The following is a 21777-nucleotide window of genomic DNA, read 5'->3' as shown; positions in this document are numbered from 1 at the left end:
GCAGCTTGGCCAGAAGGGAGGGGGCTCAGGAGAGGAGTGGACGCCGCTGGCCAGGATGGTGCTGGAGAGCGTGGCCCGCATCGTGAAGGTGCAGCTCCCCGCATATCTGAAGCGGCTCCCAGTTCCTGAAAGCATTACCGGGTTCGCTAGGCTCACAGGTAATCCTCCCCGATCAGCCAGTCCCCATCCTTGCACGCTTGCCTAGCGGGGGAAGGAGGCGTAAAAATCCTAGGGCCAAGGGGCGGAACGGAGTTCGGCGCCTGGCACGTGATCCCCGCGCGCAGAGGAAGGTGGGCGCGCGCAGGCGCAGCTCTCTGGGGAACGCCTGTGAGGCTGCCTCCAGGTGCTTGAAGCGCCAGTCTTTTGTCCTCGGAGTTGTCTCCGGTGTCATTCCGTGGCAAGATACCAGGTTTTTGCAGAGAAGGTGCTGGAAGGTGCTGAGTTGGGAGCAGGCCAGTCTCTTTCATCTCCTGCCCTGCTCATCGCTCTCTGTAGCGTACTTGTTTATTTTAAAGCGAGATAAGTCGTCGTTATCTAAGGCCTCATGTAACAGGCAGCCCCAGCTATCGGCTGGGTTGTAGCCTCAGTGTGTGGGTTGGGTGGGAGTGTGTGGGAGAGAAATATAGACTTACACGTAACACGTATATGACCGTTTTATTTAGTTACGAAATTAGGAGATAACCTCCATTCCCTCAGGTTAGAATTGACCTATCATGGGGGTATTTGAGGTCACCTCCATTTCTAGGTCCCGGGGCCTGCTGAGGGAACTTAAGTTGGAAGAAAGGTACCTTACCCAAGAAAGTATTCGAAGGCCGGTATGGGGGTGAAATCTTAGAAAATGAATTTTAGTGAATATATGTAACGTTCTATACTTAAGGGCCCTCACTTAACCCACAGAACTCATGAGGATTTCACATCTAAAGGATGAAAATCTCCAGAATGCAGTCAACACTCGGGAGATGGTGTTGAGTTACAAGCATTTCATTGTTAAGAGGGATATTTCTGGCCGGGCGTGGTGGCTCACGCCTGTAATCCCAGCACTTTGGGAGGCCGAGGTGGGCGGATCACAAGGTCAGGAGATCGAGACCATGGTGAAACCCCGTCTGTACTAAAAATAGAAAAAAATTAGCCGGGCGCAGGGGCGGGCGCCTGTAGTCCCAGCTACTCGGGAGGCTGAGGCGGGAGAATGGCGTGAACCCGGGAGGCGGAGCTTGCAGTGAGCCGAGATTGCGCCACTGCACTCCAGCCTGGGCGACAGAGCGAGACTCCGTCTCAAAAAAAAAAAAAAAAAAAAAAAAAAGAGGGATATTTCTAAACGGAACTCAGACCGAGTTTGGTTGTAAGGGGGATATTTCTAAACGGAACTCAGACCGATGGTGAAGACATCAACAAGTATTGAACTCCTGTGTCCTAGGTTATCAGGGAGTGCAAACATTAATTAAGATAATTCTGAGGTAAATAGGGTTGCTTCGCCGCGAACGTTCTAAAGATCCATAGTACCTGACCTAAAATACAGCAATCGCACCGCTGTCTGGTAGAAGAAAAATAAGATTTGTGTAGACTAAAATATAGAACTGATACCAAATTAACCAAATTAGTGAAGGTTATTGGGAGGTGAATTTCAGTCTAAGGAAGATTTTTTTTTTTAATTAAAGAATGCTTTTTTTTTTTTAATTAAAGAATGCTTTCCCCAAACAAATGTGGTGCTTTGGTAATAGCCCCTCTCAAACATGAAGAAAACAAACAAAAAGACTCTGGTGGTGGGTGGTCGATAGATTTAGAAGGGATAAACTAGATGACAAATTCTCTTCCAAATCTAGAGATCAATAGAATTATGCTCAGACAGCCGCTCTGTTGAGTGGATTGTGAGATTTTAACATTTTTTAAATATTAAGAGTTTTAGTAGAAAATATGCAATTGAATAGAAAGCATGTAACAATAATAAACATTAAAAAGGAACATCTAAACATCAGAAGCAATGCAAAAGTAAAATAAAATGAAAAACGTTTCACATCAAGTGTTTATAAACATCAAAATCTTTTGATCCTACCAGTTTACTCTGACAGAATTGCAGCAATTCCATACAATTTTGACTTTCCCCACTTCTTTTACTTAACTTACATATTTTAATGTAATGCTCATTTTTTCCCTGACAACTAAATGCTGATTTTAATTTTAACATCACAATGGGCCTAACTATTCATTCCCTTACAACTGGAAATTAGAAATGTTTCTATTTTTTAAAATTCACTATGTAATAGTTCATTGGCAAGTAAGCAAATACCAGTTGTCATATTTCTCCCTTTTGGATGTCTTCACTTAAATAGCAATACCAGGCCAAAACGGTATTGACCTGGTTTTTGTGACATTTGTACCCTTTTGTCAACTTACCTTCTTACTAATTTGCATAAGTTAACTGTTGAGTTTTTAACGGTCAAGAAAGGAAAACGTCCAATGAATTACGTATATTTTTTCCAGATGGTGGCTGCATTTATATTAGTTTCAATTTTCTGTAAATCAAGTATAATTGAAGAAAATTAGAAAGTATGAAACTAGATTTAATGGCTAGATTTTAGAAGTGTGCTTTCTTTTCTCGAGGATCCCTAGTGTCAACAAATATTTAATTCCTATTAAAGACATTAAGAAAAGTCAACCAAAACTTTTTCCCTCTTAAATCAAGAATTTATAGTAACTTCCTCTTTAAAGTTGTTAAATATTTAATATGAAGACTGATTCTCAGAAATAATGACCATTCTGAGAAGTATTTTAATAACATACATTTAACTTAAGTCCCATTACAATGTGGCTATAGGTAATAGTTTTCATTTTATTGCTGGTTTGTTTAGGAAACATGAACATACCTGTAATAACTGGTTTATGAAAAAAAAGAGATAGCCCTTTTTGGATTGGACGAAACAATTGCAGGGTTTATTTTGGAGTATTATAGAAGAAAAATTTCAGTGGCTACTTTCGACTCTTGGTCTCCCATTCTGAATAGATTGTAGTAGTTAATGACATTTGGCTTTCTTAAATGAGTTACATGTAGAATCCATAATGTAGACTTTTGTTAAAATAAAAACCTGGAAGACAACTTTTTAGCAATTGTTTAAAGAGTCTAGGAGACCAAAAAATATTTCCATTTTCTCTTATGAAAATTGGAGCAAAAAACAGTAGAGTTCACATTATTATTGCCTACATTTCCTTCACTATTGAAATTAGCTTTTTTTTTTTTTTAAAGCAATTGACTCTTTTATGATGACTCTGCATTCTTAGAAAACACATGGAGATCTTTAATGACCATATACTAGTTAAGTACAGGCAATTCTTACCTATCAGAAACAACTTATCTATCTTTGTTTGTCACATTTTCAAGAGTGAGGCGTTCAAGATAAATTATTGTGAGTATCTAATTTATGTTTAATTTAGGTTTTTGTTTTGTTTTTTTGAGAGGGAGTCTCTGTTGCCAGGCTGGAGTGCAGTGTCAGCTCACTGCAGCCTCTGCCTCCTGGGTTCAAGCAATTCTTATGCCTCAGCCTCCTGAGTAGCTGGGACTACAGGCGTGTGCCACCATGCCTGGCTAATTTTTTGTATTTTTAGTAGAGATGGAGTTTTACCATGTTGGCCAGTCTCGTCTTGAAACTCCTGACCTCAGGTGATCCGCCTGCCTCGCCCGCCCAAAGTGCTGGGATTACAGGTGCGAGCCACTGCGCCCAGCCCTACCTTAGGTTTTAAGTGGTAATAGTAAAGCCATGCATTAAATGTATTTTATCTTTTCAATAGTTAATAAATAGAAATAATTTCTGTGTTTAGCTACAAATGATAAATGAGAAAATACGTTATAAAATAACCCGCAACCAAGCTGCCAGTGTTATTTTTATGGTATCATAAGATGATATGGCTATATTATATGTAGATGTTTGAAAATTTGAAGTGGAAAATTTCTGTTCTAGTTCTATGGAATGTAATTCCTCATTGAGATCCGAGTTTGTCTATGGGTACATTAAAAAAAGTTTTAATAATAGTTTTTATATGTCTTGAATAGGTGTTACAGCTAGCCTGTATCATTATATATAATAAAAGTTCTGTTTCCCGAAGGAGATACTTCGTTTTAACCGTGTCTAAACTTTCAGAAAATTTATGTTAAAATTGCTAGCTACCATATTAGTCCATTTTCATACTGCTATAAAGAACTGTGCAAGAATGGATAATTTATAAATGAAAGACGTTTAATCCACTCACAGTTCAGCATGGTTGGGGAGACCTCAGTAAACATACAATCATGGAGGAAAGTGAAGGGAAAACAAGGCATTTTCTTCACATCATGGCAGGAAGAAGTAGTGCCGAGCAAAGGAGGAAGAGCCCCTTATAAAACCATCAGATCTCATGAGAACTCACTTAGTATCACAAGAACAGCATGGGGGAAACCACACCCATAATCCAATTACCTCCACCTGGTCTTTCCCTTGACACGTGGGGATTATAATTCAAAATGAGATTTCAGTGGGGACACAAAGCCTAACCAAATTAGCTATTCAAGTTGCTTTGAAATTTTCTTTTCTGACTAGATTTTGGCTTTCTTTTTTGAAAAAGGGTTTCACTCTGTTGCCTAGGCTGGAGTGAAGGTGGCATGATCTCGACCCACTCATTGCAGCCTCGACTTTGCAAGCTCAAGCGATCCTCCCACCTCAGCCTCTTGAGTAGCTGGTACTACAAGTGCATGCCACCACATCTGCCTCATTTTTTTGTATCTGTTTTTAGAGGCGGGGTTTTGCCATGTTGCCCAGGCTGGTCTTGAACTCTTGAGCTCAAGCTATCCACCCACCTCAGCCTCCCAAAGTGCTGGAATTACAGGTGTAGCCACTGCGTGTGGCCTAGATTTTGTTTCTCTGTTGGTGCTGGTTCTTTCATTCTTCCTTTTTGGTCCTGTTATTTATCTTAATAGTGGGATACATGGACGGCTGAGGCAAGATAATTGCTTGAGTCGTGGCACTGCATTCTAGCCTAGGTGGCAGAGCGAAACCATCTCTTAGAAAAAACTGGATAGCATTAGGAGATATAACTAATGTAAATGACAAGTTAATGGGTGCAGCACACCAACATGGCAGATGTATACATATGTAACAAACCTGCACATTGTGCACATGTACCCTAGAACTTAAAGTATAATAATAAAATTTTTTTTTTATATGGGACCCAAAAGTCATTATGAATATTAGGTCCTTGCTCAGTATTCAGCTTGATAAGAAGATGAACAACTCATATTTAAAAACTGGCAAAACAGGCCAGGTACAGTGGCTCATGCCTTTAATCCCACCACTTTGGGAAACTGAGGCGGGCAGATCACTTGAGGTTGGGAGTTCGAGACTAGCCTGGCCAACATGGTGAAACCCCATCTCTACTAAAAATACAAAAATTAGCTGGGTGTGATAGTGCACATTTGTATTCTCAGCTTCTCAGGAGGCCAAGGCAGGAGAATCATTTGAACCCAGGAGGCGAGGTCGCAGTGAGCTGAGATTGTGCCACTGCTCTCCAGCCTGGGTAACAGAGTGAAACTCTGTCTTCAAAAAAAGAAAAAAAAAATTGGCAAAACGGAAAAAAGAACAAAATCTTATCCTTTGCAGCAATATGGATGCAGCTGGAGACCATTATCCTAAGGAGATTAACAGAGAAATAGAAAACCAAATAACACGTACTCTTATAACTGGGAGCTAAACATTGAGTATTCATGGACATGAAGATGGCAATAGTAGACACTGGGAACTGCTAAAGGGGAGGGAAGCAGGAGGCCAGGGTTGAAACTATTGGGTACTATGCTCACTACCTAGGTGAGAGGATCAGTCATACCCCCAACCTCAGCATCACACAATATACTCATGTGACAAACCTGCACGTTTACCCCCTCAACCTAAAATAAAAGTCGAAATTATATTAAAATATTTTAAAAAGGAAATTTGGGCACACGCAAAGGGAGAACACCATGTGAAGATGGAGGCAGCAATTGGGGTGATAGGCCTACAAGCTAAGGGACACCACAGCTTCTCTCTCAGATCCTCCAGAAGGAACCAGCTATGCTGACACCTTGATTTTTGACTTGTCGCCACTAGAACTGTGAGTGAATACGTTTCTGTTGTTTTAAGCTAAAAAAGAAAACGAAAATGCAAGCACAAACACATTGTTCTCTGCAGTTTAGGGAATCCTAGTAGAGACTACTGCTCACATTTATTCTCTCTTCTCTGCTTTAATGCCACTGCCTTAGTTTTATCTCAAACTATTTTCTTCCAGACTATTTCCATGGATTTCCAACAGGTTGTCTTGCCTTGTCTTTTTCCACTAGCCCTCTCCGCTATTCCTGTGGCTCTCTAATCCATCTTCCATCTGATATCAGAGTGACTTCATAGGTGAACAATTTCCTAGTTAGGTTAATATTCATATATTTCAGTGGTTTCCTGTTATACACAGGGTAGATTCCTACTTACCTGTTGAATATCAGAGCTTGTCATCATATGGCACCTGTTTAGTTCTACAGTTCCCTTTCATTAAATTCTGGCAGTACTGTGGTGCTTAGTTTCCCAGACACTTAATGTATGTCATATCTCTGTACCTTTGCCTATGCAGCTTCCTCTGCATGGAATGAAGCTCCTCCTCCCATATTCTCATGAACTTCTGTACTCTTCATCTTTCAGAAACCTATTTAAGTATCAAAACCTGTACAGTTTTTGCTCATCCCAGTAAAGAGTGAATAACTTGTACCTCTGCGTTGCTTCTGTATGATTGCTCATACTACACAGTACTATAATCGTTTTTTATAGGTCTGTATTCCATTCTAAATGGCAAGCTCCTTTCTGATAGGGACTGTGTTTTATAATTTTTGTATCTTCAGTATGTGTCCCATTACTTGACACATGAGAGTGAGGTATTACAATTTTAGAAAGTGCTGAGAGTTTTTTTCTTAAATATTTTAAGTAGTCTTCCGGTATTTTAACTTATACTGTTATTATTCATAAGCCATGAACAAAGGCAAATAAGTCCAGACCTTGTAGGAATTATCTCAAATGCCAGTTTATTGGAGTACAAACTCAGTTAGGCTAAAACTTACTGAAGTCTTGGTTTATGTAAGTCTCTGTTAAAGGGTAGGGAGTTAGGAATTTTTTGTTTAGTTGGGGAGGAGACAAATATTTACCTAATTATATAGTTTTAAGGCAGAATGCATAAATAGTTTGATTTGTGTTCTATAGTTTTTACTGAGTGGGTTCCTACTTCATTCATTTCTCCCAACAATCCTATGAAGTTAGGAGACTCTTTACTTTTCTCTGTGCCTTGAAAATTCTGTTCTCAAGTGCTTGAGCTCCTGGCTTCTCATTCTTTAGGTTTCTGCTTAAAGGTTCTTTTTTCAGAAATCTTCCCTGACCCCTTACCTAAAATTGCAGCCAACCTACTGCTTTGCCTCAGGTTAGTTTTTCTCTTATGTCATCCTTTATTTCCTTTATAACAGTTACTACAGTCTGTGATCATCTTGTTTATTCACTTGTTTATTGTCTCTCTCCTCTGAAATATATACCCTATGAGAGAAGGGACCTTATCTAACTATTAGCTGGTATCCCCACATAGTGCAGTTTGTGGAGTGTGGTGGGTACTAAGTAAATACTGTTGAACAAATGAACTTACATTTGTTATTCCTGCTTTACAGACAAAGGAAGCCTGGTTCCAAGTATATGAAAATCTGGATTTACACCACAGATAAACTGAATTAGTTGTTTACTGAAGTCCTATTCTGTGCAAATTACTAAGCACTGGTTACATAGAGATAAATAAGACAGCTACTGTATTTGCAGTTAGCACAGTATCTCTACATAGTAGGTGTATTAGTCTGTTTTCACACTGCTATAAAGATACTACTCAAGAGGCCAGGTGCTGTGGCTCACACCTGTAATCCCAGCACTTTGAGAGGCCGAGGTAGGCAGATCACGAGGTCAGGAGATCAAGACCATCCTGGTCAACATGGTGAAACCCCGTCTGTACTAAAAATACAAAAAAATTAGCTGGGTGTGGTGGTGCACACCTGTGATCCCAGCTACTCAGGAGGCTGAGGCAGGAGAATCACTTGAACCCATGAGGCAGAGATTGCAGTGAGCTAAGATCGCGCCACTGCACTCCAGCCTGGTGACAGAGTGAGACTCCATCTGAAAAAAAAAAAAAAAAAAAAAAGATAATAACCAAGAGTGGGTAATTTATAAAGGAAAGAGTTTTAGTTGACTCACAGTTCTGCATGGGTAGGTAGGCCTTAGGAAACTTACAGTCATGGTGGAAGGGAATGCAGACACCTTCTTCACAAGGCAGCTGGATAGAGAAGAGTGAGGAGTGAAAGGACAAGAGCTCCTTATAAAACCAGATCTCATGCAAACAGCATGGAGAAACTACCCCCATGATCCAATCACCTCTCACCAGTTTCCTCCCTCAACATGTGGAAATTATGGGGATTATAAGAGGTGAGATTTCGGTGGGGACACAGAGCCAAGCCATATTATTCCATCCCTGGCCCCTCCCAAATTTCACATCCATTTTGCATTTCAAAACCAATCATGCCTTCCTGACAGTCCTCCAGAGTCTTAATTCATTTCATCATTAACTCAAAAGTTCACAATACAAAGTCTCATCTGAAACAAGGCAAGTCCCTTCCACCTATGAGCCAGTAAAATAAAACACAAGTTAATTCCTTTTAAGATACAATGGCAGTACAGGCATTGGGTAAAAACACGTATTCCAAATGGGCGAAATTGGCCAAAACAAAGAGGCCACAGGACCCATGCAAGTCTGAAATCCAGTGGGGTAGTCATTAAATCATAAAGTTCCAAAATGTTCTCCCTTGACCCCGTGTCACATCTGGAGCACACTGATGCCAGGGTAGGCTCCCATGGCCTTGGGCAGCTCCTTCATGGGCTGGCATTGAATGCAGCTTTTCTGGATGCATGGGGCAAGCTGTTGTTAGATCTACCATTCTGGGGTCTGGAGCAGGTAGCTGCCTTCTCACAGGTCCACTAGGCAGTGACCCAGTGGGGACTATGTGTGAGGGCTCCAACCCCACATTTCCCCTTTGCACTGCCCTAGCAGAGGTTCTCCATGAAGGCTCCATCCCTGCAGTAGACTTCTGCCTGGACATCCAGGTGTTTTCATACATCCTTTGAAATCTAGGGTGAAGTTCCCAAACCTCAATTCTAGACTTCTATGCACCCGCAGGCCCAACACCACATGGAAGTCACCAAGGCTTGGGGATTGCACCCTCTGAAGCAATGGCCCAAGCTGTATGTTGGCTTCTTTTAGCCATGGCTGGGACACAGGGCATCAAGTCCCACTACTGCACAAAGCAGCAAAGCCCTGGGCCAGACCCACAAAACCATTTTTTCCTTCTAGGCCTCTGGGCCTGTTAAGGAAGGGCCTGATGTGAAGACCTCTGACATGCCCTGGAGACATTTTCCCTATTGTCTTGGTAATTAATATTTGGCTCCTTGTAACTTACGCAGATTTCCGTAGCCAGCTTGAATTTCTCCCCACAAAATGGGTTTTTCTTTTTTCTTTTTTTTTTTTGGCAGGGGAGGGACAGAGTCTCCCACTGTCACCCAGGCTGCAATGCAGTGACACGATCTCAGCTCGCTGCAGCCTCCGCCTCCTGGGTTCAAGTGATTCTCCTGCCTCGGCCTCCCGAGTAGGTGGGACTACAGGCACATTTTGTATTTTTAGTAGAGATGGGGTTTTACCATGTTGGCCAGGATGGTCTCGATCTTTTGACCTCATGATTCACCCTCTCAGCCTTCCAAAATGCTGGGATTACAGGCGTGAGCCACCAGTACCCAGCTGGGTTTTTCTTTTCTATTGCATTGTCAGGCTGCAAATTTTCCAAACTTTTATGCTCTGCTTCCCTTTAAACCTAAGTTCCTATTTCAGATCGTCTCTCTCTCAAGTTAAAGGTTTCATAACTCTCTTGGGCAGGCACAAAATGCCACCAGTCTGTTTGCTAAAGCATAGCAAGAGTGACCTTTGTTCCATTTCCCAATAAGTTCCTCATCTCCATCTGAGACGACGTCCTTGATGCTATTGTGCATATCACTAGCAGCATTTTCGTCAAAACCATTCAACAAATCTAGGAAGTTCCAAACTTCCCACATGTTACTGTCTTCTGAGCACTCCAAAGTGTTCCAACCTCTGCCAGTTACCCAGTTCCAAAATTGCTTCCACATTTTCAGGGTGTCTTGATAGCAGTACCCAACTCTCTGTTGTAGCAATTTACTGTATTTTCACACTGCTATAAAATAAATAAAAACATAAAAATACTACCCCAAACTGGGTAATTTATAAAAGAAATAAGTTTAATTGACTCACAGTTACGCATGACTAGGGAGACCTCAGGAAAGTTACAATTATGGTGGAAGGGGCACCTTCTTCACAAGGAGGCAGGAGAGAAGAGTGAAGAGCAAAGCAGGAAGAGCCCATTTGAAAACCAGATCTCATGAGAACTCACTATCAGGAAAAAAGCATGGCGGAGATTGCCTTGATTATCTAATCACCACCCACCAGGTTCCTCCCTTGATGTGGGGATTATGGGGATTACAATTTGAGATGAGATTTGGAAGGGGACACAGAGCCAAACCATATTAGTAGATACTTAATAATTATATAGTAAATATTTAATTTTATAGTAATAATTGTATAGTAAAAAACTGTTTAACGAGAAATTGATTTCTTCTTTCAGAAAATGTTTAGTAAGCACTTAATAAAAATCAGAAAGGGGGGATTGACTGGAAAGGTACTACAAGAGCAAACTTTCTGGGGCAATGGAAATATATTTTGTCTTAGGTGGTGTTTATAGGTCCATATAGTTCCAAAACTCATCAAACTGAGTGCTTACCAAACACAGAGCTTGGCCAGGTGCCGTGGCTCATGCCTGTAATCTCAGCACTTTGGGAGGCTGAGGCAGGCAGATGGGAGTTTGAGAGTCTGGCCGACATGTGAAACCCCATCTCTACTAAAAATACAAAAATTAGCAGGGCGTTTGGCAGGCGTCTGTAATCCTAGTGACTCGGGAGGCTGAGTCAGGAGAATCGCTTGAACCTGGGAGGCAGAGGTTGCAGTGAGCCAAGATCATGCCACTGCACTCCAGCCTGGACAACAGAGTGAGACTCCATCTCAAAAAAGAAACACACACACACACACACACACACAAAACTCAATAAAGTGAACTGTAAATTACACTTCAAACAAAAGTAAGTTAAATAAATTGAGCCAGACATTATATAGGCACTGGGGACACAGGTGATCAGACAAATAAAGTCCCTGCCCTTGTATCTCTCTTTTTCTTTTCTTTTTTTTTTGTTTTCTTCTTCTTCTTCTTCTTCTTTTTTTTTTTTTGGAGACAGTCTCTTCTCTGTCTCCCAGGCTGGAGTGCAGTGGTGAGATCTGGCCTCACTGCCACCTCTGCTTCCGAGATTTAAGTGATTCTCCTGCCTCAGCCTCCTGAGTAGCTGGGATTATAGGCACATGCCACCACGCCCAGCTAATTTTTTGTATTTTTAGTAGAGACGGGATTTCACCATGTTGGCCAGGCTCGTCACAAACTCCTGACTTCAAGTGATCTGCCCACCTCAGCCTCCCAAAGTTCTGGGATTACAGGCGTGAGCCACCACACCCGGCCCCCTTGTATCTCTTATATTGTGATCGGGGAACATGATAGGTAGATGCAGCCATTAAAATTTATGTTTCCAACTGATATTAAGAAATTGGGGAAATAATATAATAATCTGACATACCATTAAGTAAAAAATACAATATAACCTTATTTTTAAAGCATTTACAGCCTATGTATTTACATACTGAAAAAGAGATAAATTTACCACATAAATATATCAATGTTATTTTTTATAATCCTAAAACAAAAATAAATGTATGCTGAATAAAATACATCATTTTATATAAAAATTTGCTTGGTGTGGTGGCGCACGTCTATAATCCCAGCTATTTGGGTGGCTGAGGCACAGGAATCGCTTGAACCCAGGAGGCAGAGGTTGCAGTGAGCCAAGATCATGCCACTGCACTCCAGCCTGGGTGACAGAGTGAGACTGCCTCGTTAAAAAAACAAACAAACAAACAAATTATTTTGAATTATTTTATTTGGTCAGGCATGGTGGCTCACACCTGTAATCCCAGCACTTTGAGAGGCCAAGGTGGGCTGATCATCTGAGGTCAGGAGCTTGAGACCAACCTGAGCAACAGGGTGAAACCCCATCTCTACTAAAATACAAAAATTGGCCGGGCGTGGTGGCATGCACCTATAATCTCAGCTACTCGGGAGGTCACTGAGGCACAAGAATCGCTTGAACCCGGGTGGCGGAGGTTGCAGTGAGCTGACACTGCACTTCAACCTGGGCAACAGAGTGAGACTCTGTCTTAAAAAAAAAAAATTATTTTATTTTGCACATTATTTACAGTTAGTAATATTTTCCTTTCAAAGTATCTAAAATATCTGTAATAGCTGAACATATATCAAACAGATCCAATGAGACTAGCACAGTTTAAATTTTTTTTAAAGTTTCTTGATTTTTCTGTATTTTATCTTTCTTCATATAAAATCAGCCTTAATTGACAGAGAAATATTCTACATACCCATTCATATGTGGGAGCTAAAAAAGTTGATCTCATGGAGATAGTCAAATAGTAGTTACCAGAGGCTAGGAAGGGTAGGGAACAGAAAATGAAGAGAGGTTGGTTAATGGGCACTATAGTACAGTTATCCAGGAAAAGTTCTAGTATTCAACAGCATAATAGGGTGACTATTGTTACCAGTAATTTTAGTGTATATTTCAGAATAGCTAGGAGAGAAAATTTGGAATGTTCTCAATATAAATAAATGATAAATGAGGTGACGAATATCCCAATTACACTGATTTGATCATTACACATTGTATGCATGTATCAAAATATCACATGTACCCCATAAATATGTACAGTTATTATGTATCAGTACAAAAGTCAGTACAAAAAAATCAAGCGTGGTGGCTTATGCCTGTAATCCCAAGGGAGGCTGAGGCAGGCGGGTCACTTGAGGTCAGGAGTTTGAGACCAGCCTGGCCAACATAGTGAAACCCCATCTCTACTAAAAATACAAAAATTAGCCAGACGTTGTGGTGTGCTCCTGTAGTTTCAGTTACTTGGGAGGCGGAGGCAGGAGGATAGCTTAAGCCTGGGAGGTGGAGGTTGCAGTGAGCCAAGAGTGCACCACTGCACTCCAGCCTGGGCAATGGAAGTGAAACCCTGTCTCAAAAATAAATAAATAATACAGTTAACTGCAAATGCCATGTGAGTTTAGAAAAAGTCATGATAGTAAATATCATTTTAATGTAGTTAGTGAATAAATTCAAGTAGGTAAGCATTTGCATATTCAGACGTTGGAAGGAATAGTGGAAAAGGTAAGTCTTAGGTATGTTAATGTTGATCCAAGTGTGCCTGACTCGTGTCATTACAGTAGATTTTCCTGGTGCATTGAAAAGAAATAATTTCATATCTAGGTTTTAGAGGACCTGCGTAAACACAAACTTTGAATTTTGCATTCAGTATAGTTAATTGGATTTAAGGATGTTTGTCTCCAGGTTAACTACTGGGATTGGCACATGTGTCCACATGCAGAGTAGTTAATCTTGTGCAACCAGTTTAAGTTTTTTTATACTTACGAACTTTTAAAAAAAATTTAGTGCCTACAACTTTATTTGTTCCAGTGATATTTGTACTTGGCGGGCTATCAAGTTACGATGCTCTTGGCCATTTTTGCTTCTGTTTTTCTATTTCACCTTATACCTAGGATAAGTACCAGTGTGGCTATTGCAAGGGACTCTGGTTATTCTTTCAACATGCAACTTTAGGGAGTAGGAGGGAGTTCATTTTGTGTTGTCAGTAGGTACAGTATCTAGGATAGTGAATCCTGTAAGTTCAAATGTATAATTAAGTGAAAAGTTGACCTTGAGATTGTCCTTTTCTCTGACCAAAAATGAATAAAGGCTTTTGAAATACATAAAAATAATAAAGAAATAATAATTTGAAAAAAAAAGTAAAAATAAATAAATAAACAAGGTTGTCATCTTTACATTTGCATTCACTTGCATTTTGATACATTTAAGCTTTTATGACTTCTAAAATATTGTAATATATACAATAATACTTAATGTTATTCCACATTGAACAAACATTTAAACTGCTGTTTCAAGTTACATACTGGATACCGGGGCCAAATGCGAGCTAAGACTTTCATTGCCTAGAAGATAAGTATAAATACAAATTACAGAACAATATGGTGAGTGAGAAAGTAAGTGACATTTGTGCTTGTTCATTCCATCTGTAAGTCAGTCATTAAATATATATGAGGCATCTACTTTGTGCTGTGAAGAGTAGAACAGAATTTCTTTTCTCATAGATTTATAGAAGAGACAACTTTAGAAACAAGTAATTACAGTAGTGTGGTAGCAGAAACATGAGGAATGCAGCTTGGAAACACAGGAGGAAGTGATTGATTCTGCTTTGTGAAATTGAGGAAGACCTCAGGAAGAAGTAATATTTGACTCTAGTCTTGAAGGGTCTATGCAAATTAGTCAGATAAAACAGAAGGAACTCCATGTGCAGAGAACTCAGAAAGGCTGCTTACTAGACAATAGCCTTGACTGGCTTCAGGTACATGAAGAGACCATATTTGTGGGAGTTGAAGCTGGAAAGGTAGTCTTGCCATTCTGCGGAAATGGCACTTTATAGAGCCAATGATCTGTAGCAGCACTGTCCAGTAAAACTTTGTGGTAATGGAAATGTACTCTGTACTGTTCAATATGGTAGTCACTAGTCACATGTAGCTAGCTATTGAGCCTCTGAAAGGTGACCAGTGTGTCTTAGAAACAGTGTTTTACATTTTACTTAATTTTAGTTTATTTACATGTGAATAGCCACGTGGTTTTTTTGGTTTTGTTTTGTTTTTGAGATGGAGTCTTGCTCTTGTTGCCCAGGCTGGAGTGCGATGGCACAATCTTGGCTCACTGCAACCTCTGCCTCCTGGGTTCAAGCAATTCTCCTCCCTCGGCCTCCCAAGTAGGTGGAATTACAGGCGCCTGCCACCACGCCCGGATAATTTTTTGTATTTTTATTAGAGATGGGGTTTTGCCATGTTGGCCAGGCTGGTCTCGAACTCCTAACCTTGTGATCCACCCTCCTCAGCCTCCTAAAGTGTTGGGATTATAGGCGTGAGCCACCACACCCAGCCCATATGTGTATATTAACCACGTTTTCAATTTTCTGTATTTTATTGTGCTTTAATATTTTTTAGGGGCCTTGTTGGCTGTGGAGACTATTTAATTCCTAGAGATATTAAATAACTTGCCTGTGAGCATGCCTTTCATATGCAAACCAACCAATCCAAAACCCATGCCCCCAACCACCTCCTTTATCTAATCCCTTACACATGAAGTCAGTATCTCTCCTGTCCTAAATCACCCCAGGGATAGGTAGAAGACAACTAGGGACCATTACAGAACCCACTGAAATTATTCAAGCTACCCAGTCCTAAACAGTTTCCTGCCTTGCCTTTTCTATGGAAACCACAATAAAGGCCTGTGCCCATGCTTTTTCCCTTTCCTCTTTCTTCCTCCTGATCAACCCTAGTACCTTCTCATGTGGCCCTGCATTGCATAGTGTATCTCTTCCTCTTGGGAACTGTAAGTAATAACCTGTTATTTCAAGACAGTTTCTACAAGTCTATTGGGTACAAATCTAACAGTATGGCTAGTGGTGCCCATATTGAGTAGCACAGATCTTATACGTAGGCCCCCTTCTCCCCCAAAAAACAGTTCTGTGTCATCTCCAGAGCTTTAGTTCACTCAAAGTACCTATTTGGAGTGTCTCCACTTTGGTTATGAGAATGTAACAGCCAACATGGCAGATGAAGTTCATACTTTTACAGAGTTTTATTCTGGTAACTACAAGATTATATTCTCGAAGATTTTTGCCATATAGCATTGTCAAGTTATTTGGCAAAATATTTTTTCCAAAGAAGTTGCTTGTACTTCCTCACCAATCTCTATAATCTCTGAATAAAAGCTACCATTTATTGTGTCTTCTTTGCCAGCCACTCTTACAGCTGCTATCTATGCAAATGGTAGATAAATAGGTTTTTTCATTTAGATTTCTTTGGCATGATGTTATATCAAAAATAATTCCATTTTGGAAGGGTTCATATTAAGTCTTTCTTTCAATAGTTAAATAGTACTATTATCTCTTGAGAGTAGTTTTACCAAGAGAGGAACAGATTTTAATTTTAGATCTATTGGGTTTCATTCATGATAACTGACAACAGGCTTTGGATTTAGGCTGTCCTGGACTAAACCTGCTTAGGCTATAGTTTTCTCACATGTAAAATGGGGATAATAATGATACCTACCACATATAGTTGTTTAAGCTAACATAGTGTTAAATGAGCTAGGGCCATTATACTCTTAGCATAATCTGTTCATTTATCTTTAATGTTTATTAGCATGCGTTAGCATATTATTTCCTGTTTTTCTCTTTTCTCAACTAAGCTATTTCTACATAGTGCCTAGCAAGGTATCAAAATAGGCATTCAGTGAAGGAAGTTAACTGATAATTCTATAAGAACAGAAAGGAGCCCATCAGAGGCAGGGCGCTAGCAGACATTTGATAAATGTGTGTTGAAACATTTATCTTGGTTTCCTGGTATGGGGAACTATTGCATAGGCATAGGGACTATTGCATTTATATCACTTATATTCTCTGTCCCCTTAAGACAGACTGGGTACTCCAAAAGGCTTTAAGTGAAGTTTATGGAATGAGATGTATCTTAAAATGAGAACATTCAACATAGAAAGCTTCAATTTATTCTTTAAAATAGTAGCTTTTACACAACATTTCAGTGCTCTTTAGCAACATTTACCAAAAATGTACCTTAAAGCATCAGAGGACATGTTCTCTCTGATAATATGAATCAGTGGTAAAAATTTTGCAGATATTCTGTAGTATGATTTTAGATATAGTATTAAGGAGATAAAAGTTAAAATGTTTTCTTAACCTATAAAATATATCATACATTGAATTTTGTTTATAGTTATAGTAATCATAATTTCTAAAATAAAAATAGACAAACACAAATAGACTTGATGTAGACAATGAGATAGGATATTTGAAATGGAACCTATTTCTTTTTCTTTTTTTTTTTCTTTTTTTTTTGAGACAGAGTCTCACTCTGTTGCCCCGGCTGGAGTGCAGTGGCCAGATCTCAGCTCACTGCAAACTCCGCCTCCCGGGTTCACGCCAGTCTCCTGCCTCAGCCTCCCGAGTAGCTGGGACTATAGGCGCCCGCCACCACGCCCGGCTAGTTTTTTGTATTTTTTAGTAGAGACGGGGTTTCACCGTGTTAGCCAGGATGGTCTTGATCTCCTGACCTCGTGATCCACCCGTCTCAGCCTCCCAAAGTGTTGGGATTACAGGCTTGAGCCACCGCGCCCGGCCGGAACCTATTTCTGAAAGTTAGGTTTCTGGTTTCACTGGTCTCAAATTATAAATAAAATAAGGTGGTCTTTGGTAGAACTGGCTTTATTGTGTTATTCACAGTTTTATGGATCCATTAGAAAGGAATTAATGTGAAAAGTAACAGATAAAGAATAAGCTCAAGGATGAAACTAGACATGCTATTTTGAATTCTTTTCCAAGAGCACTGCAGATTCTGACAAATCTACATATTTAGTTTCAGAATGGCTTCGGTTATTGCCTTTCCTTGGTGTACTCGCACTTCTTGGCTACCTTGCAGTTCGTCCATTCCTCCAGAAGAAAAAACAACAGAAGGATAGCTTGATTAATCTTAAAATACAAAAGGAAAATCCGAAAGTAGTGAATGAAATAAACATTGAAGATTTGTGTCTTGCTAAAGCAGCTTATTGCAGGTGTTGGCGTTCTAAAACGGTAAGATGTCTGTTTACATGTACATGAAAATTTTGCAGTGCTAGGATTGTTTTGCCTCTTAAATTCCCAGTTTTGAAGTTCTTTAAGATGAAAGAATTTTCTGTAACATTTGATATTGAAAGACCATATTCCCAAATTGAAGTTTTCATGTCATGATAGATACTACCTACATTAGAAAAGTTGGAACAGCAAAGAAAAATAAAAATCTCATGCTTTCACAATGTTTGGCATTTATCTAGAGTAACACGTATTTTAAAATACACATTCTTTGAGAGATGACATAAGGTTTAGTGGAAGAAAGCTTTGGTGTCATAGTAAATAGTGGTCAAATACGATACTTGTCACAGTATGAGTTTGGTTGGACAAGTTACTTAATTTTTAATCTCTAATCTTCAGAGTTAGTTTGTTTTAACCTGATACATCAACATTACATATTTTTGAGAAGTGAGATGATGTATGTAAACTGCTTTAATAATGTGAGTTAGTAAATGATAGCCTCAATTATAGATGATTTTTAATGTGGGAAGGAGTTTGGAGTGATAAGTACTGTAAGTAGTTGACAAAATCTGTTCTCTTGTACTTGGTCATAGATTATTTGAGGTTTTAAGTGCAGTATTGTTCATCACAGCTTTGTAATAGCAAAATTTCTATAAACTAAATATCTGATAAAAGGGAAACGATCATGTTTTTAAAGTATGTATAATGACATGAGATCCTGATATAACATAAGTAAGAAAGCATATTACAGTATGATCCCAATTTTGTTTAAAAAATGAATACACACAGGCCAGGCGCAGTGGCTCACACCTATAATCCCAGCACTTTGGGAGGCCGAGGCAGGCGGATCACAAGGTTAAGGTTTCAAGAACAGTCTGACTAGCATGGTGAAACCCCGTCTCCACTAAAAAATACAAAAAAAAATTAGCCAGGCATGGTGGCACGTGCCTGTAATCCCAGCTACTCAGGAGGCTGAGGCAGGAGAATCGCTTGAACCCGGGAGGCAGAGGTTGCAGTGAGCCGAGATCACACCACTGCACTGCAGCCTGGGCGACAGGGCGAGACTCTGTCTCACAAAAAACAGGAAAAAAACAATACACACAGTAAATGCAGAGGGAAAAATATACCAAACTGTTAATTATTATTACCTATATCTGGATGGGTTATGAGTAAATTTTTTAAAATTTATTTTTATTTATTTATTTTTGCGGGGGACAGAGTCTTGCTCTGTCACTCAGGCTGGAGTGCAATGGCATGATCTCGGCTCACTGCAACCTCTACCTCCTGGGTTCAAGGAATTCTCCCAGCTCAGCCTCCCAGGTATCCAAGACACAGGCACACACCACCATGCCCAGCTAACTTTTGTATTTTTAGTTAGAGATGGGCTTTTGCCATGTTGGCCAGACTGGTCTTGAACTCCTGACGTCAAGTGATTTGTCCATCTCTGCCTCCCAAAGTGTTGGGATTTCAGGCGTGAGCTACTGCACCCAGCCTAAAATATATTTTTGCTTTCAAAAATTGTGTGGTATGCATGAGTTTTATAGCAAGAAAAAATTATAATTTATTTTGAATTAAATTCCATTTTTTTAAAATTAAGCAGTAGGTGAGCTCGAAATTTAAACTCCACAAATGACCAAGAACTTATTTGATTCCCTTTTAAACCTATTGTCTGTTTTAGTCAATCATATGGAGTCATTCACAGGTTTTTATTTAAAATCTAAACCAAATAATGAAGTAACTGTTTAAATTGTTAGATTTTGAATATGGTTCAGTTGGATATAGAATGTAACTATTACTCAGGAAAACGATCTGATTTTTTTAGCAAGTGATATGCTTTCTTTCTGAGAGCATTTCACAAATGTTTCTACCTAATGAATCATATTTTAAAAATAACACTTGTAATTCTTTTTTCTTTTTAGTTTCCTGCCTGCGATGGTTCACATAATAAACACAATGAATTGACAGGAGATAATGTGGGTCCACTAATACTGAAGAAGAAAGAAGTATAATAATAATATTATAACAATATTTTCTCATTCTTTGTGTATAGAAAATTTTAAAATGGTGGTCTTAATTAGTACTACTGGTTGAACAATTATCTCTTCCAATTTATTTTCTTGCTGCACTGCACTACTGTTTGTATTTGATCCTTTGTATATTCAGTCACTTAATTAGAAATTAAATTGTCAAGCCTCTTATTCTGACTTCAAAGAATTAATGTATCTTCCAACAATAAAATCACTTCTGATTTTAATTTAGGAAAACCTAAATTGTGGCTATGGATCCAAAGCTGTTTGTTTCTTTGAATATCAATATTTTCAACAGGATCTTCTATTTAAAATTCCCACCTACATTGTTAAATATATTTTTTTTTATATCTCTTTTGGTTTTGATAATCTGAAGTGTGTTTTTCTTCTTTTGGCTTCCCAAACTTCATTTGTTTAGATGAATTAAGAAAAATATTGCCATCAAGAATTACTTGTGTTTTCACAGAGATAGACTCTACTTTATAGAGATTGTTGTGTATTTAATATGAATATCCTAACTTTAGAAAAGAAGTAAACTGGATATAAAAAGTTCCATTGAGGAACAGTTATTTACAGCATAAAAGATTTGTTTACTTTACAAAAGGCTTGTGTCTGTGTGTGTGTATATATTTTAAACTATTTGACTCAGTGACAGCTGGGGTGGAATGGCAAGAACACTCACAACCAAAGTCATGGGCTGCTGCAATTTGAAGATCAATTAGTAATAAACATAAGACATATTAATTCATATTAAAATGATAGTTTAGTGTTGTGTGCTTACATGGACATTTTTCTCTTTTTAACACTATAAACCATTAAAATACAGTCATCCCTTGTATACGCTGGGGACTGGTTCCAGGGCCGCACGTCTACCAAAATCTGCCCCTACGCAACTCCCACAGAAAGTCTTGCAGAACCCATATGTAGAAAAGTTGGCCCTCCAATTGACCCTCCATACACAGGAGTTTCACATCCCATGCATGAATGCTGATCTGTGTGACCTCACCTGCTTTTGACTGAAAAAAGTATGCACATAAGTGTACCCACCCAGTTCAAACCCACGTGTAAGGGTCAACTGTACAAAAAAGTTTGCACAATAAATGTACTGGAGAATCTTTAAAATGTTTGTACTTTTTAATCCTACTATTATGAGTCTTCAGTTTCATCTTACATTACTACTCTCATAATAGCTATCCTTAGCCAGGTGCCATGGCACAGGCCTGTAGTCGCAACTGCTGGGAAGACTGAGGTGGAAGGATAGCTGCAGTGCAGGAGCCCAGGAGTTCAAGGCCAGGCTGGGCAACATAGTACTCTGCCTCTGCTGGGCTCTGTAGGGAATCCTTTCTGTTCTGAAAGAGTTATCATTTAACCCCCTTCACTGAGTGTGTTTCTGAGACCTTGCTAGGCACTATGGAAACTGCTTAGTTGAGAAAAGACAAATACAAAAGCTTTTCTTTAGTCTATTTAAGATACAAGTCGTTCAGTTCACTTTGCTTTCTTTTTATAAGAAGGTACAAGAGGCAGACAGAGGTAATCCTTCTAGAAATAAAACTAATGGTTATTGAGCACTCGTATGTACCAGACACTACACTAAGCATGGTACTTGGGTTTTTCATTTATTACATGTAATGTCAGGTTCAATTATATGATCGTAACTTCTTCATGACCAGCAGCATGTATTTTAAAGTTAGAAATGTAGTCTGGTTTTTGAGAAGTTTTGCAAGGTGTATGTCCAAAATTGTTGTTCTTTCCTCACATGTCA

General features: G+C 39.3%; 1 protein-coding gene across 1 annotated transcript; it reads left to right on the top strand.

Moving 5' to 3' along the window:
- The first annotated feature begins 25 nt into the window (after nucleotides 1–25).
- LOC105486332 (CDGSH iron sulfur domain 2) lies at nucleotides 26–21137 on the top strand. The gene is made up of 3 exons (XM_011749177.3): nucleotides 26–158; nucleotides 17777–17991; nucleotides 19908–21137. Exons 1-3 carry the CDS (start codon nucleotides 56–58, stop codon nucleotides 19995–19997), a joined length of 408 nt encoding a protein of 135 aa, XP_011747479.1. The 5' UTR covers nucleotides 26–55; the 3' UTR covers nucleotides 19998–21137.
- The last annotated feature ends 640 nt before the right edge of the window (nucleotides 21138–21777 follow it).

The sequence above is a fragment of the Macaca nemestrina genome, chromosome 3 (assembly GCF_043159975.1).
Source record: "Macaca nemestrina isolate mMacNem1 chromosome 3, mMacNem.hap1, whole genome shotgun sequence".
Lineage (NCBI taxonomy): Eukaryota > Metazoa > Chordata > Mammalia > Primates > Cercopithecidae > Macaca > Macaca nemestrina.
The sequence above is the reverse complement of the archived record's forward strand: the minus strand, read 5'-3'. Positions and strand labels throughout refer to the sequence as shown.